Source organism: Erinaceus europaeus, chromosome 20 (assembly GCF_950295315.1).
Source record: "Erinaceus europaeus chromosome 20, mEriEur2.1, whole genome shotgun sequence".
NCBI classification, from domain to species: Eukaryota; Metazoa; Chordata; class Mammalia; order Eulipotyphla; family Erinaceidae; genus Erinaceus; species Erinaceus europaeus.
The window spans coordinates 10,142,699-10,158,793 of record NC_080181.1 but is presented as its reverse complement, the minus strand read 5'-3'; the positions used below and the strand labels follow the sequence as shown (position 1 = coordinate 10,158,793).

The 16,095-nt window shown below is 41.4% G+C and overlaps 1 protein-coding gene across 1 annotated transcript; it reads left to right on the top strand.

The window, feature by feature from the left end:
* Positions 1-9,291: 9,291 nt before the first annotated feature.
* Positions 9,292-10,657, top strand: LOC132534970 (putative olfactory receptor 8G3). Its single transcript, XM_060179839.1, has one exon. It carries the CDS (start codon positions 9,722-9,724, stop codon positions 10,655-10,657), a length of 936 nt encoding a protein of 311 aa, XP_060035822.1. The 5' UTR covers positions 9,292-9,721.
* The last annotated feature ends 5,438 nt before the right edge of the window (positions 10,658-16,095 follow it).

Sequence of the window (16,095 nt, the reverse complement as noted above, 5' to 3'; positions counted from 1 at the left end):
TCTGGGCACTGAACACTTCTAGCCATGAATTTACAAATGTACAAATGCTTTTTGCATGTTTGTAATTCAAACCATCCTCTTTATATTGAGAGAGCAATACCCCTTATATAGAGTGCTATATATTTTTTTCCTTCACCGGGACATCATCCTCCAATGTGACTTTTTCAGGGTGATAGAGAAAAACAGAGACCATGATAGCAAACTAAATGCCCTTAAGTACAGGGGTCAGACTCAAAGCTGGAGTGCATTTTGTGGTTTCTATGTATAATTTCTAATAAAAGAGAAATCTTTTTATCTTTAACACCTAGTATTCTACTATCCGTTTATTCACTGGTGTCAGACATCTGTTTCCAGAGACACCTCATTTAAATTATTTGACTTAGTCTTCATCATATTATAAAGAAATGGAATAATCTCAGAACTGACTCCTAGTCCTGAGCTTAAATGAAGACAGCCATAGAGACTGCTTTCAACACTGTTGTATGATATATATGTGTAGTATGATATATAAAAGCGACTAGACAGAAATTAAGAAGAGTGTTCTCTTAAGGGTGACCTTTTATTTTCCATTAGAACAATGATGCTAATTAGATAATCATTTCATGAAATATGTAATACCATCATATTGCTCTAAACCTCAAGCTTCAATAGTATTTGTAGTTTGGGAGCCAGGGGGCTCAAACTGGGATCCTTACATCAGTCCTTGGGCTATGTGCTATTTGTGCTTAAACTACGCTACCACTCGGCCCTCTCAGTGGCCATTCTTTCCTGATTATACGAAGACAGAATTTTTACTTTCCTTGTGGATAAAAGTTCCATGTTAAGGATGTGGAGAAAAGAGATCTTTATGCAAATTGACAGGATTCTAAGGTGACACAATACAGAAAACAGTACAATTTCTCCAAAGGCTTATAAATAAAATCCCTTTATCATCCAGCTAATTAACTTCTGGCTATTTACCCAAAGGAAATGAAAACTACAGTTCTGAGGAAATACCTGTATGCCCAAATATCTGTATGCTCAAATCACTGTAGCAGTCAAACATTTTTAGTTTTAGGGTATAGACTTTCACACCCATGTTCCCATATATGAGTATGAGAATGTGTGTGTGTGTGTGTGTGTGTGTGTGTGTGTACGTGTGTGTGTGTACATGACTACATCCACCACCAACATCCTCCCATATCACTCCTCATATTTCATAAAGTCAAACACACAGTTTGCTTATTATTTTCTTGAAAATTAATTTGATTTAGTTATTTATATTCCATTTATGAATGAAATGATATGGTAATTGTCTTTCACATTTTAGTTAATTCAGCATAACCTCTGGCTACTCTGAACATTTTTCAAAATTCACTTAAAAAATTCAGAGAAGTAATTCATTGAATACATTTTTCATAACTTCTTTAACCAGAGAAATACTTCACTGAATACATATTTCACAACTTGTCTAACCAGTTATCTATTCATAGACTTAAGTGAAATCACTATGTTTTATATATGAAACTTCTTAGAATACCGTGTTTGAATATATTATGCTTCAATCACTGATAATATATTAGAATATTATCTACTACAAAAAGGGAGATAAAGGAAGTTGAGAAGGATATTTAGTATACATGAGAACAAATAACAAATTCATATTATCTACTAAGTAGCTTTACAGGGGCATATATTTCACTAAACATCTGTAAGCCAGGTAATATCATAATAATATTAGTACCCATACTTCTTAAGCTTTTCCATAAGATTGAAGAAACAGGAATACTCCTTTCTACCTTCTATGAAGTCAACATCACCCTGATATCAAAAGCAGATAGCAATACAACAAAAAAGGAAAACTACAGACCAATATCACTGATGAACATAGATGCCAAAATATTAAACAAGATCTTGGCCAACCGGATACAGCAGCACATTAAAAAGATTGTTCATCACGACCAAGTGGGATTCATCCCAGGAATGCAAGGCTGGTTCAACATCCGTAAGTCAATCAATGTCATTCACCACATCAATAAAAGCAAAGCCAAAAACCACATGATTAAAACTCAACACCCATTCATGCTCAGAACTCCACAAAAAATGGGACTAAATGGGAAATTCCTCAAGATAGTGGAATCCATATATAGCAAACCTACAGCCAAGATCATACTTAATGGACAGAAGCTGAAAGCATTCCCCCTCAGATCGGGGACTAGACAGAGCTGTTCACTGTCAACGTTACTCTTCAACATAGTATTGGAAGTTCTTGCCATAGCAATCAGGCAAGAGAAAGAAATCAAAGGAATACAGATTGGAAGAGAAGAAGTCAAGCTCTCATTATTTGCAGATGATATGATAGTATACAAAGAAAAACCTAAAGAATCCAGCAGAAAACTACTGGAAGTTATTAGGCAATATAGCAAGGTGTCAGGCTATAAAATGAATGTACAAAAATCAGTAGCATTTCTTTATGCAAACACTAAATCTGAAGAAGAAGACATCCAGAAATCACTCCCATTCACTGTTGCAGCAAAATCAATCAAATACCTAGGAATAAAGTTGACCAAAGAAGTGAAAGACTTGTATACTGAAAACTATGAGTTGTTACGCAAGGAAATAGAAACTGATACCAAGAAATGGAAAGACACCCATGCTCATGGATTGGAAAAATAAATATCATCAAAATGTATAATCTCCCCAGAGCCATATACAAATTTAATGCAATACCCATCAAAGTTCCACCAAGCTTCTTTAAGAGAATAGAACAAACACTACAATCATTTATCTGGAACCAGAAAACACCTAGAATTGCCAAAACCATCTTGAGGAAAAGAAACAGAAATGGGGGCATCACACTCCCAGACCTTAAACTATATAATAAAGCCATCATCATCAAAGCAGCATGGTACTGGAACAAAAACAGGCACACAGACCAGTGGAACAGAATTGAAAGCCCAGAAATAAACCCCCACAACTATGCACATCTTATCTTTGATAAGGGGGCCCAAAGCATTAAATGGAAGAAGGAGGCTCTCTTCAATAAATGGTGCTGGAAAAACTGGGTTGTGACATGCAGAAGAATGAAATTGAACCACTTTATCTCGCCAGAAACAAAAATCAACTCCAAATGGATCAAAGACCTGGGTGTTAGACCAGAAACAATCAAATACTTAGAGGAAAACATTGGTAAAACACTTTCCCACCTACACCTCAAGGACATCTTTGATGAAATAAACCCAATTGCAAGAAAGACTAAAGCAGAAACAGACCAATGGGACTACATCAAATTGAAAAGCTTCTGCACATCCAAAGAAACTATTAAACAAACAAATAGACCCCTCACAGAATGGGAGAAGATCTTCACATGCCATACATCCAACAAGAAACTAATCATCAAAATATATAAAGAGCTCAGCAAACATAGTACCAAAAAAGTAAATGACCCCATCCAAAAGTGGGCAGAGGATATGAACAAGACATTCACCTCAGAGGAGATCCAAAAGGCTAACAAACATATGAAAAACTGCTCCAGGTCACTGATTGTCAGAGAAATGCAAATTAAGACAACAGTGAGACACCACCTCATTCCTGTAAGAATGGCACACATCAAAAAGGACAGCAGCAACAAATGCTGGAGAGGCTCTGGGGACAGAGCAATGTTGTTGAGAATGTAAATTGGTCCAGGCTCTGTGGAGAGCAATCTGGAAAACTCTCACAAGGCTAGACATGGACCTTCCATATGATCCAGTAATTCCTCTCCTGGGGATCTACCCCAAGGACTCCATAACACCCAACCAAAAAGAGGTGTGTACTCCTATGTTCATAGCAGCACAATTCATAATAGCTAAAACCTGGAAGCAACCCAGGTGCCCAACAACATATGAGTGGCTGAGAAAGCTGTGGTATATATACACAATGGAATACTATACAGTTATCAAGAACAATGAACCCACCTTCGCTGACCCATCTTGGTCAGAGCTAGAAGGAATTATGTTAAGTAAGCTAAAACAGAAAGATAAAGATGAGTATGGGATGATCCCACTCATCAACAGAAGTTGAGAAAGAAGATCAGAAAGGGAAACTAAAAGCAGGATGTGACTAAATTTAAAGCAGGGCACCAAAGTAAAAAACCTTTGGTGAAGGGGAGGGTGTACATGCAGATTCCTGGTCTGGAGGGGGGGTTGGTGGTGGGTGGGTGGGATGATGAAGAGTCTTTTAGTGGTGGGAATGGTGTTTATGTACACTCCTAGTAAAGTGTGTCATACAAATCACTAGTTAATTAATATGAGTGGGGAAAAATTAATCGTATGTCTCGAAGTTTTTAAAACACAGACTGAGTCTTCTGAATATATAGGCTGTGGTTTGATATGTGGACTCTCTCAAAAGCCTAGACAAAGTAGATCACAGGCAACCAGTGGCACAGCTATTTACAAGATACTGGGTACTATACAGCAAACCCTAACAAAAGGACTTTTCAAAGTTAACCCAATTACCAAATAATGTGATGATAACATTGTCTTTTTGAACCCTAAGACAGCAGGAACCTCACATCTCCACTATAGAGCCTATATTTCCCCCACTCCTGGAACCTTAGAATAGGGCCCACTTTCCTGCATGCCTCTCCCAATCCATATCAAATAATATTGCATCAGCCGATCGCAACCTAATCAGTGCAACGATTGCCACCTCAACATGCTTCAGCTCAGACTGTGTACAGCGACTTCAGGTGTGGAATGACAACCCTTCAGCTTCATTACTCGGGTGAGACCTTTCCTTTCATAGCATTCTCCAATTCCATCCCAGGTGGATAAGTTTCTAACAAAGTCCCAAAACCTAGATATAGACCAGGTTCTGTGAGAGAGAGCATATGTTTACACATATTCATAAACAAGTGCAAAATATATACCTGAAAGCAGAAGTACACTAGAGTTTTCAGTGAGTACCCTCCCAACCAACACTTCCTCTCCACTATTCCAACCTTTGGGTCCATGATTGCTCAACAATTTTTTTGGCTTTGTATATTAACTTTCTTTTCAGCCACCAGGTTCCAGATGCCATCAGGATGCCGGCAGGCTTCTCTGTACTGAATACCCCACCAATGTGACCAGGAGCTCCACTTCCCCAGAGACCCACCCTACTAGGGAAAGAGAGAGACAGACTGGGAGTATGGACCGACCAGTCAATGCCCATGTTCAGCGGGGAAGCAATTACAGAAGCCAGACCTTCCACCTTCTTTTTTTTTTTTTTTTTTTTATTTAAGAAAGACTTAATTAACAAAACCATAGGGTAGGAGGGGTACAACTCCACACAATTCCCACCACCCAATCTCCATATTCCACCCCCTCCCCTGATAGCTTTCCCATTCTCTGTCCCTCTGGGAGCATGGACTCAGGGTCATTGTGGGTTGCAGAAGGTGGAAGGTCTGGCTTCTGTAATTGCTTCCCTGCTGAACATCGGTGTTGACTGATCGGTCCATACTCCCAGTCTGCCTCTCTCTTTCCCTAGTAGGGTGGGTCTCTGGGGAAGCGGAGCTCCAGAGCACATTGGTGGGGTCTTCAGTCTAGGGAAGCCTGGCTGGCATCCTGATGACATCTGGAACCTGGTGACTGAAAAGAGAGTTAACATACGAAGCCAAAAAATTGTTGAGCAATCATGGACCCAAAGGTTGGAATAGTGGAGAGGAAGTGTTAGGGGGGTACGCGCTGCAAACTCTAGTGTACTTCTGCTTTCAGGTATATATTTTGCAGTAGTTTATGCATACGTGTGAACATATGCTCTCTCTCACAGAAACTGGTGTATATCTAGGTTTTGGGACTTTGTTAGAAAGTGAACCACCTGAGATGGAATTAGAGTATACAATGAAAGGAAAGGTCTCACCCGAGTAATGAAGCTGAAGGGTTGTCATTCCACATGTGAAGTCTCTGGACACAGTCTGAAGTGAAGCATGTTGTGATCGGCAGATGCAATATTATTTGGTATGGATTGGGAGAGGCATATGGGAAAGTGGGCCCTATCCAAGGGTTCCGGGACTGGGGGAAATATAGGCTCTATAGTGGAGATGTGAGGTTCCTGCTGTCTTAGGGTTCAAAAAGACAATCGATAGTTAATGTTATCATCACATTAATTGGTCATTGGGTTAACTTCCACCTTCTACAACCCTCGACCCTGGGTCCATTCTCCCAGAGGGATAGAGAATGGGAAAGCTATCAGGGGAGGGGATGGGATATGGAGATTGGGTGGTGGGAATTGTGTGGAGTTGTACCCCTTCTACCCTATGATTTTTTTTAATTTATCCTTTCTTAAATAAAAAAATATAATAATAATACTATTATTATTATTAGCCTGGCCTCATTGTCTCAAACACAAGCATATGTTATCATCTCAATCAGATAGCCCGAAACACTTTTGTTTCCCATCTGTCACTCCACAGTAACAATAATGATACCAAGTGTGACCCTTATAAGCACTAAGAGTCAGTGGGGGAAACAGGGTTCCTAATTGTTTATTTCCCTAAGAGTTGGAACTTGTGAGATGATTCTAGGGGGAGGTCATTATCACTGTTTGTTTATAAGTATGCTTCTAGTCTTGAAAGCAAGAATGTCATTAAGTCATAAAAACCCACTTTTCAGAGGCCCTAAGACACCACAGAGATCAGGAGCAGTGGATTACAATAATTCCTGCCAAGGCTTTTAAAATCTAAGTCCACAGCATCTAGGAGTTCTCAAGGTCAGTACTCAGGATTCTATTTATTTATTTATTTATTTAAAAATTTATTTCCTTTTTGTTGCCCTTGTTTTTTATCATCATTGTTGTAATTGTTGTTAGTGCTGTCCTTGTTGGATAAGACAGAGAGAAATCCAGAGAGAAGGGGAACAGAGAGAGGGAGAGAAAGATAGACACCTGCAGACCTGCTTAACCACTTATGAAGTGAACCCCCCGCTGGTAGGAGCTGGGGCCTCGAACCTAGGTCCCTATGCCCATCCTTGTGCTTTGTGCCACGTGCACCCAGCACCCAGCCTGATGTGCCACTGCCCAGCTCCCAGTACTCAGAATTATATATATATATTCCCTTTTGTTGCCCTTGTTATTTTATTGCTATAGTTAATATTGTTGTCTTGTTGGATAGGAGAAAGAGAAATGGAGAGAAGAGGAGAAGACAGAGAGGGGGAGAGAAAGATAGACATCTCCAGGCCTGTTTCACTGCCTGTGAAGTGACTCTCCTGCAGCTGGGGAGACGGGGGCTCAAACCAGGATCCCTACTCTGGGCCTTGTGCCTTGTTCTACTTATGCTTAACCTGCTGCACTACCGCCAACTCCCCCGGTACTCAAAATTCTAAAGGATAAAAATGCAGTGCTGTGGTTCCTGGCACAAAGCACAGGACTTGCATAAGGTTCCCGGTTCAAGCCCCAGGCACTGGTCACTTGATGGGTGGTGAAGCAGGTTTGCAGGTGTCTATCTTTCTCTCTGCCTTTCTGCATTCCCCATCTCTCTTGAGTTCTCTCTATCCTATCCAACAACAAGAGCAATAAAATGGGGGAATAAGCCTCCAGGAGCAGTGGATTTGTACTGAGCACCAACAATATCCCTGGAGGCAAAAAAAAAAAATAAAAAATAAGATGGTGATCAAAGAAAAATCAGTAAGGCTTAAAAGATTAAAATCAAAGTGACACTAGCATCTATTAGCTTCTATACAGAGTCAGACTGTTTTTGCAACTTGGCCCCAATTCAACTGAACTTTCATAAGAGATATAGATGGTTTTTGTTCTTCAGGTGGCTGGAAATGGATGCCATTATTCCAAGATGCACAGAAGGTACAGAGTTGAGTAGAGATTCATCCCTGTCATTTCAAATTTATTACAAGAGCCAGTCATATTTAACTATTGAATCTGGAAGAGTAGTTCAAGGTGATTTCTACCCCAAAGTTACATGTTTCTGCCCCTCAGGATGGTGGACCTGGGAGTGAGCTAAGACAGGCAGAATGGCTGACACACAGCTGGAAGATGCTAAGAGCCATCCATTCCCCCAGCTGTTGCAGTAGAGATTCTAGAACTAAAATATCTGATCAGTAGAACAAAATTTAGTGCGCACAGATGCTAATTTATAGTAATACAAATCTAAAATCTATATAATGCAATACACCAACATTCAAAAACTTATCACTTTTCAAAGAATATTAATCCAAACTTTATAAATAATCACTTTTTCCATTAAAGAATGATGAAATGTCCACAAGTCTATAATTCCATTTGTATTTAAGAAGTCGCTGCCTGTGCAAGGAGGCAACAGCCAAGTAATCTGCACATCATGACTCTCTTCTGAACAGAATGTCTGCTAAGAACTGATTGTTCATGTGGCTGGGAGTTGGTGTGCCCAGTTAAGCGCACATGCTACGAAGCTCAAGGATCTCCTGCTCCCCACCTGACAGGGTTCCACTTCACAGGCCGTGAAGCAGGTCTGCAGTTACCTTTCTATCCCCCTCTCCATCTCCCCATCCTCTCTCAATTTCTCTCTGTCTTACCCAATAAAAATTAGAGTGGACATTTTGAAGGAAACAAAAAAGGTTTTACTTGTCCATGATCACAGTATCTATGTGGAAATAATCCAAATAATTTTAACTCTATCTGCTAAAAAAGGAAACCATTGGAAACTGTATAGGAAATGGCAATTAGTGTAACACAGCTTTATATGTAAGGTTTTCAAAGTGTAACTCAAAACCAAATCATAGGTCAAAACCAAGAAACTCAAGAAGCTAAAAATGTTCAGTAGAGTAACACACACAGGCAGTCTGATGACAGAGGGCAATGCTGAGATGCACTAGCTACTGTGACACAGAGGCGGTCCCCTTCATGGGATAAGGAGCAGGTGGAGATGGAGAGACAGGTCTCTCCTGCCCTGCTCAGCCCCACATCAGGTGGGGGGCCCTCAATGCTCATGGGTGTGAGCAGCATGGGGCAGGGGACAGTGAGCTGAAGGAGATGGACAAATATTCTGACAGGAGGCTTTGTCAAATCTAGAACTTCTCTTTAGGAATAGTCAGAAGCACTTGGGAGTGAGATGAGGTTCTCCAGCTGTCACCTGAGTCAAGCACTAGTGGCTGGAGAAGCAGAAGCATGAATGGGCATAATTTCTATTCAACTACAGAGATGAGTCTCCTCGAGTGATTTTGATGGAAAGACTTTTAGAATTATTACTTACAATGAAATTTTACCCTAACATTCAGAGTTAAATAGAGTCAGTTCTTGAGATGGCATGCACAGCTCTGTGATTCTAGCATGAATACTTTTCAATCCTTCAATCTAGCTAAGAAAAGATCTTAAATGTCCTCTCACAGAGAAGAAACAAGAATCTGGTGATGGCATGCAACTCAAATCATCATCGTGGTAAATATACTGTAACTGGTAAATCCATCCACTGAGGACCATACACATTTCTATTACTCAGTGCGTGTCAGTTGAACCTTAACAGAAACAAAAGTGAATACTATATTCCTCAAGAAAAATAAAGAAAAAAATAGGTGGCTGGGAGTGATGGATTCATAGAGCAGGCACAGGCCCCAGCAATAACCCTGCTGGCAAAGAAAAAAAAACAAAAAGATGGTTCACAGACCTACATAGCACAAAACATTTATAAATGAAATATACAGACACTGCTTAAAACACACAACACAAATTTATTTTTGTTTGTTTTTTAATTTCATTTATTTATTTATTTTGTAACTTAGAACCTGCTGAGTGAATAATGGCTCCTGGGAACGAGTCCACGGTGACTGAGTTCCTCCTGGCTGGGCTGACACAGCAGCCAGAGCTCCAGCTGCCCCTCTTCCTCCTCTTCCTGGCCATCTACCTGCTCACGGCGCTGGGCAACCTGGGCATGGTCACACTCATCGGCCTCAGCTCCCACCTGCACACACCCATGTACTATTTCCTCTGCAGCCTGTCCCTCATTGATCTCTGCCAGGCCACTGTCATCATCCCCAAAATGCTGGTGAGCTTTGTGGCAGACAAGAACATCACCTCCTACCCTCAGTGCATGACTCAGCTCTACTGCTTCATTGTTTTGGTTATAGCAGAGTGTTACATGTTGGCTGTCATGGCCTATGACCGTTATGTGGCCATCTGCCAGCCCCTGCTTTACAATGTCATCATGTCTCCTCACGTCTGTGCCCTGCTCTCAGTGGCAGTGTATATCTGGGCCATCACTGGGTCTTCCACCCACACGGGCTTAATGCTGAGACTTGACTTCTGTAAGAACAATATGATTAACCATTATTTCTGTGATGTGATGCCACTCTTGGAATTATCCTGCTCCAGCACTTACATGAATGAATTATTTGTTTTAATCTTTGCTACACTGAACATTGTAGTTCCTTTCTTAACTATTCTTGCCTCCTACATTTTCATCATTGTGAGCATCCTCCGCATCAGCTCCAGAGAGGGCAGGGCCAAAGCCTTCAGCACCTGCAGCTCCCACCTTGGGGCAGTGGGCATGTTCTATGGATCTACTATGTTCATGTACCTGCAGCCATCCTCAGTCAGCTCCATGGACCAAGGGAAAGTGTCCTCTGTGTTTTACACCATCATCGTGCCCATGCTGAACCCCCTGATCTACAGTCTGCGGAATAAGGATGTCAAAGTTGCCCTCAAGAAAATTACTGAGAAAATACGGATCTTGTGAGAAAGAGAGCATTTTGGCTATGCCAAGAGGAAAATTTAACATTTTCTAAAGGTTGGGTAAGAAAACATTTCACAGACAGCACAGAATGCCCCCAAGTAGTGAGTTTACTGCTGCCAGCTGACTCTTTGGGACAAGAGAAGTGTCCTCTCTGGAGGTCTAGAGAACAGCAGACAGGACTCATCTATCTCCTCTGTGGGTGGGGGAGGAGGGAGAGTTTTCACCAAGGAACAACAGGAGCTTGGGATGGCACCTGCCAGCTCCCAAGTTCTAGGCTGGGGGCAGCAGTTGCCTACATCTATGTTCTCTCCCTACAGTAGCTCCTCACAGGCCTGCAGGCCAGTTATGTCTGCTTAGCATCACTGCACAATGATGACTCATGACTGTGCTTCTTCTAATGCTTTCAAGGCCTCCAAGTTGCTTGTGTCTCTGTGTAGCTATCCACATATGTCCACACATGTACTACCAATGCTTATGTGTAACTTCACTGTACATATGACCAAGAAGCATGCACCTGCATTGCTCTAACGTGTATAAGGCTATGTGAGTGTCACTTTCATTTGATTACTCTAGGCTGTGAACAAACATCATCTTGTTTGTGTTTCTACATTAACAGCTGGTAGGCATGAATGACTACTGAGATTTGGGGTTACCAAGCATTTGTGAATTAAAATGATAAGGAAGTATTCAGAAGGATTAAAATAAAGTATCTGCACTGTCTCTAATGACCCAAGAACTAGAAAAAACAAAAATCTTGCTATTAAAACGTTAGAATAATGGACTAGTGACATAGTTGAGGCGGGGTGAGCACCTGATTTGTCACACATGTGAGCCTGGTTTGAGCACAGCCCCCAGCACACTGGAGAAACTCTGATGCAGATAAGAGTACAGCAGATGCAATTTGGGGGTTTCCATTTTGGAAAAAGATAGTAAGTCTATTTTAGGTATATTCCAAGGGGCCCATGACTTTACTAATTTACCTGAGCCCTACAGCTATCATACAGGTGGGGTAAAGGTATTGTCCAGGGAGATGGTATCAGAGCTGGAAATAGGACTAGAAAGCTGGATCAGGGTAGAGAGTAGCTCTCAAATATGGGAATAGTATATAAATACCATTCACTGTAAACCCCATCGATCTGATCTGGGGCCTGTATTCAGAACAGGAACCTGTGAAGCCTTTGCATCCCTGTAAGTCTGAGCTCACATTCCTTGGACATAGCTATGGACATTCTAGGCTGCAATCATCTGAGGACCCATCCTCCTCGAGTGGCAGAGTATGTTGATCCAGCCTCCCTTCAGAGAGTGGACTAGTCCCCATCATTGTTTTCCACATTGAGAACAAGGACCTGTAGATGCCCACAAGAGAGTTCACTATGTAGTTCCTGGTGGAGATGACCAGCGATGGGGGTGGTGATGAATGGCTGAGAAAGTTGTGGTATATATATACACACAATGGAATACTACTCAGCTATTAAGAATAATGAACTTACTTTCTCTGACCCATCTTGGATGGAGCCATACGCAATTATGTTAAAAGTGAGATAAGTCAGAAAGAGAAATATGAGTATGGGATGATCCCATTCATAAAAGAAAGGTGAGAAAGAAGAATGGAAACGGAAAAGCAAAACAGAAATTGACTTGAGTTTGGAGTGCTGCACCAAAGTAAAAAGCTCTGGGTGGGTGGAGGGGCGGGTAGATTTTCAGCTTCACTATAGGGGGTGGGAGTAGGAACACAGAACTTTGGTGGCCTGAACAGTAGTTATATACACTCTTATTAACTTATAGTCTTATAAATCACTGTTTAATCAGTATGAGAGGGGGAAAATAGTTTGAAATATCTGGAACTTTTTGATGCATAGACCCCAGTTCTGAGTATATATTCCTTCAATCTAAGCACTTAGGGTTTCAAACTGGTTTCCTGATTGAATTTTAACAGTGGGTTTAAATTGTTAATACATTTCTAATAATGACTTTTTCTTTGAAATATTAAATCACCTATAATCTTATGCCAGAGAGACCAGAAGCAACTGGTCTTATCAGTATATAAGATATAGCTATTTCAAAATACCATTAAATAATATTCAATCATGATGAGGTCTTGTATGATACAGCAAATTCTAATCATGGAATTCTCAAAGTAACCCAAATTCCAAATAACCTGGTTATAACTATAATTATAACTATCTATTGCCTTCTTAAACTCTCAGACAGCAGGAACCTTCCCCATTCTCTATAAAACTCATATTTCTCCCAGTCTCAGAACCTGGGGTATGGCTCCTTTTTCTTCATGCTTCTCTCAATCCACACCATTTGATACAGCATCTGCTGACCTCACCAAAACAATGCAACCAGTTCCACCTCGACATGTTTCACTTCTGGTTGAATCCAGAGACACCAGGCTGGGGATGTCAACCCTCCAGCTCCATTATTCTGGTGAGCCGACTCCTTGGTTCCATTTCAAGTGGTGCACTTCCAAACAAAGTTACAGAACCTAGATACAGAGGATTGCCCCTGAGATAAGAGAACACGTCGTGCACATGTATCCATACATTAGGGTAAAATATATTCCTTAAAGTAAAAGTGCACAATAGTTTGCAGTGACTCAATATACAGCAAGCAAGTAGAGAGACCTAAAAAGACACCATGAAGGCAGTGAGATGTAAATGAACAGAATTCCTTTTTTGAGAAAACTAGGACTCTAATATAGGTCTCCTAAGACACTGTCTCCTGATCACCCTGGTGTTCTGTGTTGCTGCACAGAAAACAATGAACATTAGTTTGAGATTTATCTAAAAGCAGCAACAGTTCCTACTTAGACCTAGTTACCCTCCTCACCTACTTCCTATGTCACTTTCCTCAATCAATCTAAGACTAACCTTGTCAGGCAATGTAGAGCCTACAAAAGCTGGATAAGGGCAAGAGGCCTACATACTTTAATGATGGCCCTTTTGGTCACTACCAGACCATCCTATCATCTGGGGCCCTAGTCAGGGAATCTTGGGATTCCCACATAGACACGATGGGCCTAGACCTCTAACAATGAGTATTTTTTTTTCTTTTATTTAAGAAAGGATTAATTAACAAAACCATAGGGTAGGAGGGGTACACTCCACACAATTCCCACCACCCAATCTCCATATCCCACCCCCTCCCCTGATAGCTTTCCCACTCTCTATCCCTCTAGGAGCATGGACCCAGGGTCATTGTGGGTTATAGAAGGTGGAAGTTTTTTTTTTTTTTCTTTTTCCTCCTCCAGGGTTATTGCTGGGCTCGGTGCCTGCACCATGAATCCACCGCACCTGGAGGCCATTTTTTCCCCCTTTTGTTGCCCTTGCTATAGCTTCCTTGTGGTTATTATTATTGCCCTTGTTGATGCAATTCATTGTTGGATAGGACAGAGAGAAATCGAGAGAGGAGGGGAAGACAGAGAAGGGGAGAGAAAGAGAGACACCTGCAGACAAGCTTCACCGCATGTGAAGCGACTCCCCTGCAGGTGGGGAGCCGGGGACTCGAACCGGGATCCTTACGCTGGTCCCTGCGCTTTGCGCCACATGCGCTTAACCCACTGCGCCACCGCCCGACCCCCAGGTGGAAGTATTTTTAAGGGTTAAAGTCTATGACAGAGAGAACTTCAGATTCAGTTATTTTTTATCTTCTGTGTTAGTCATAATTAAGTTTGACTATGTATTACACACACACACACACACACAGTCTTAAACGGAAGATTCATTTCTTCCCTCTCTTTACCTCCCTTCCTTTTTCTCTTCCCTTTCTTCCCTTCACTCATCCTCCCTTTCTTCCTCCTCTTTGTCAAACAGAAAAAGCAAGACAGAGAGACCACAGCTTCAAAGCTGCCTTCAACGTAGTGGGGGTCACACTGCAACCTGGACCCCGCACATGGCAAAGCAAGGCATTATCCAAGAGAGCTATATTCCTGGCTTACATGTTTCTTTTAAGAGCTCTCTGGTGGCATAACATGTAATTTCGATCTTCTGGCCTCAAGAAAGTATAGCTCCATTCTGTCCTTCACCTTTGTCACTTTATAACTTTGTTCACTTTTTAAAAAATTAAGTAGCCATGGGAGTCGGGCTGTAGCGCAGCGGGTTAAGCGCAGGTGGCGCAAAGCACAAGGACCGGCATAAGAATCCCGGTTCGAGCCCGGGCTCCCCACCTGCAGGGGAGTTGCTTCACGGGCGGTGAAGCAGGTCTGCACGTGTCTGTCTTTCTCTCCTCCTCTCTGTCTTCCCCTCCTCTCTCCATTTCTATCTGTCCTATCCAACAACAAAGCAACACCAACAATGGCAATAATAACCGCAACGAAGCTGCAACAACTAGGGCAACAAAAAGGGGGAAAAATGGCCTCCAGGAGCGGTGGATTCATGGTGCAGGCACCGAGTCCAGCAATAACCCTGGAGGAAAAAAAAAAAACAAACTTATGGTTACTGGTATTATCATAAATGATACCAAGTGAATGTCTGCCAAAATGCTTCTCTTGTGGGAATATGAATTGTTGCCTGATTTTCACCTCTTCAATCATGATGTCCAAAAAAATAGATGACTTACTTTTTATCTGTTTACTGCCTACATGAGAGGAAAAGGCTACTTAACTTAGGTCATTACTTTGTGCTCAATGGATTACTCAAGTTGATAAAATGAGGATGACTCTTTGAATCTGAAGAAGCAGCAGAGCTACAAGCACCATGTGAGCCTGGGGTGGTGGACCTATGAGGGAGCTGAGACAGGCAACAGACCTGACTCTGAGCTGAGAAAGGCTAGCAGCTGTCTCAGCCTGCAGCAGCTGTGTTCTGGCTCCAGACACAAACAGTGCAGGTTAATGCAGTGCTCTGTGTACTGCAGTGTGCATATGTGCTAACATATAATGGCATTTACGCATAAACTATATAAAAACATCAACATCAGGTTATAAGCCAGCTACTTCAATATAACACTTAAATGCGAGATAAAACTTTATTTCCCAGAATGTATGAATATTATGTTTACTAGTTACAGAAAGCATTCCTATTGTTATTTTTAACATAATGAACATATACCATTTGATATGAAAGATATTATGAAATACATGAAAGTCCTTAAAATATCATAATGGTTAATTGCAGCTGAGCTAAAAGAACATGAGCCGTATTGAAAATTAATGAAATACCCTAGTGACAGTATTCTTAGAGTCTGTAAACCCTTCTCTTATTCAACCTGAGTCAAGGGTCACCCTAGAAGACAGACTAGGGTGATTCCTGCAGTATGTCTCTGCTCTGATGAGAATAAACAGTGTCCTCGGCATCACTCCCTCCTCACTCACATGTAGAAACATGCTTACAGACTGAAGCACAGCACATACAATCACAGGCCCATATGTAGGATAGTTCATCTTAGCTTTTACTTTCTTTCTTTTTTTTATTTTTAAGGAAAAGCAACATAGAACTTCT

Bases quoted from the DNA above. Each gene is read 5' to 3' on its own strand.
- LOC132534970 (XM_060179839.1), top strand. From the start codon at position 9,722: ATGGCTCCTGGGAACGAGTCCACGGTGACTGAGTTCCTCCTGGCTGGG.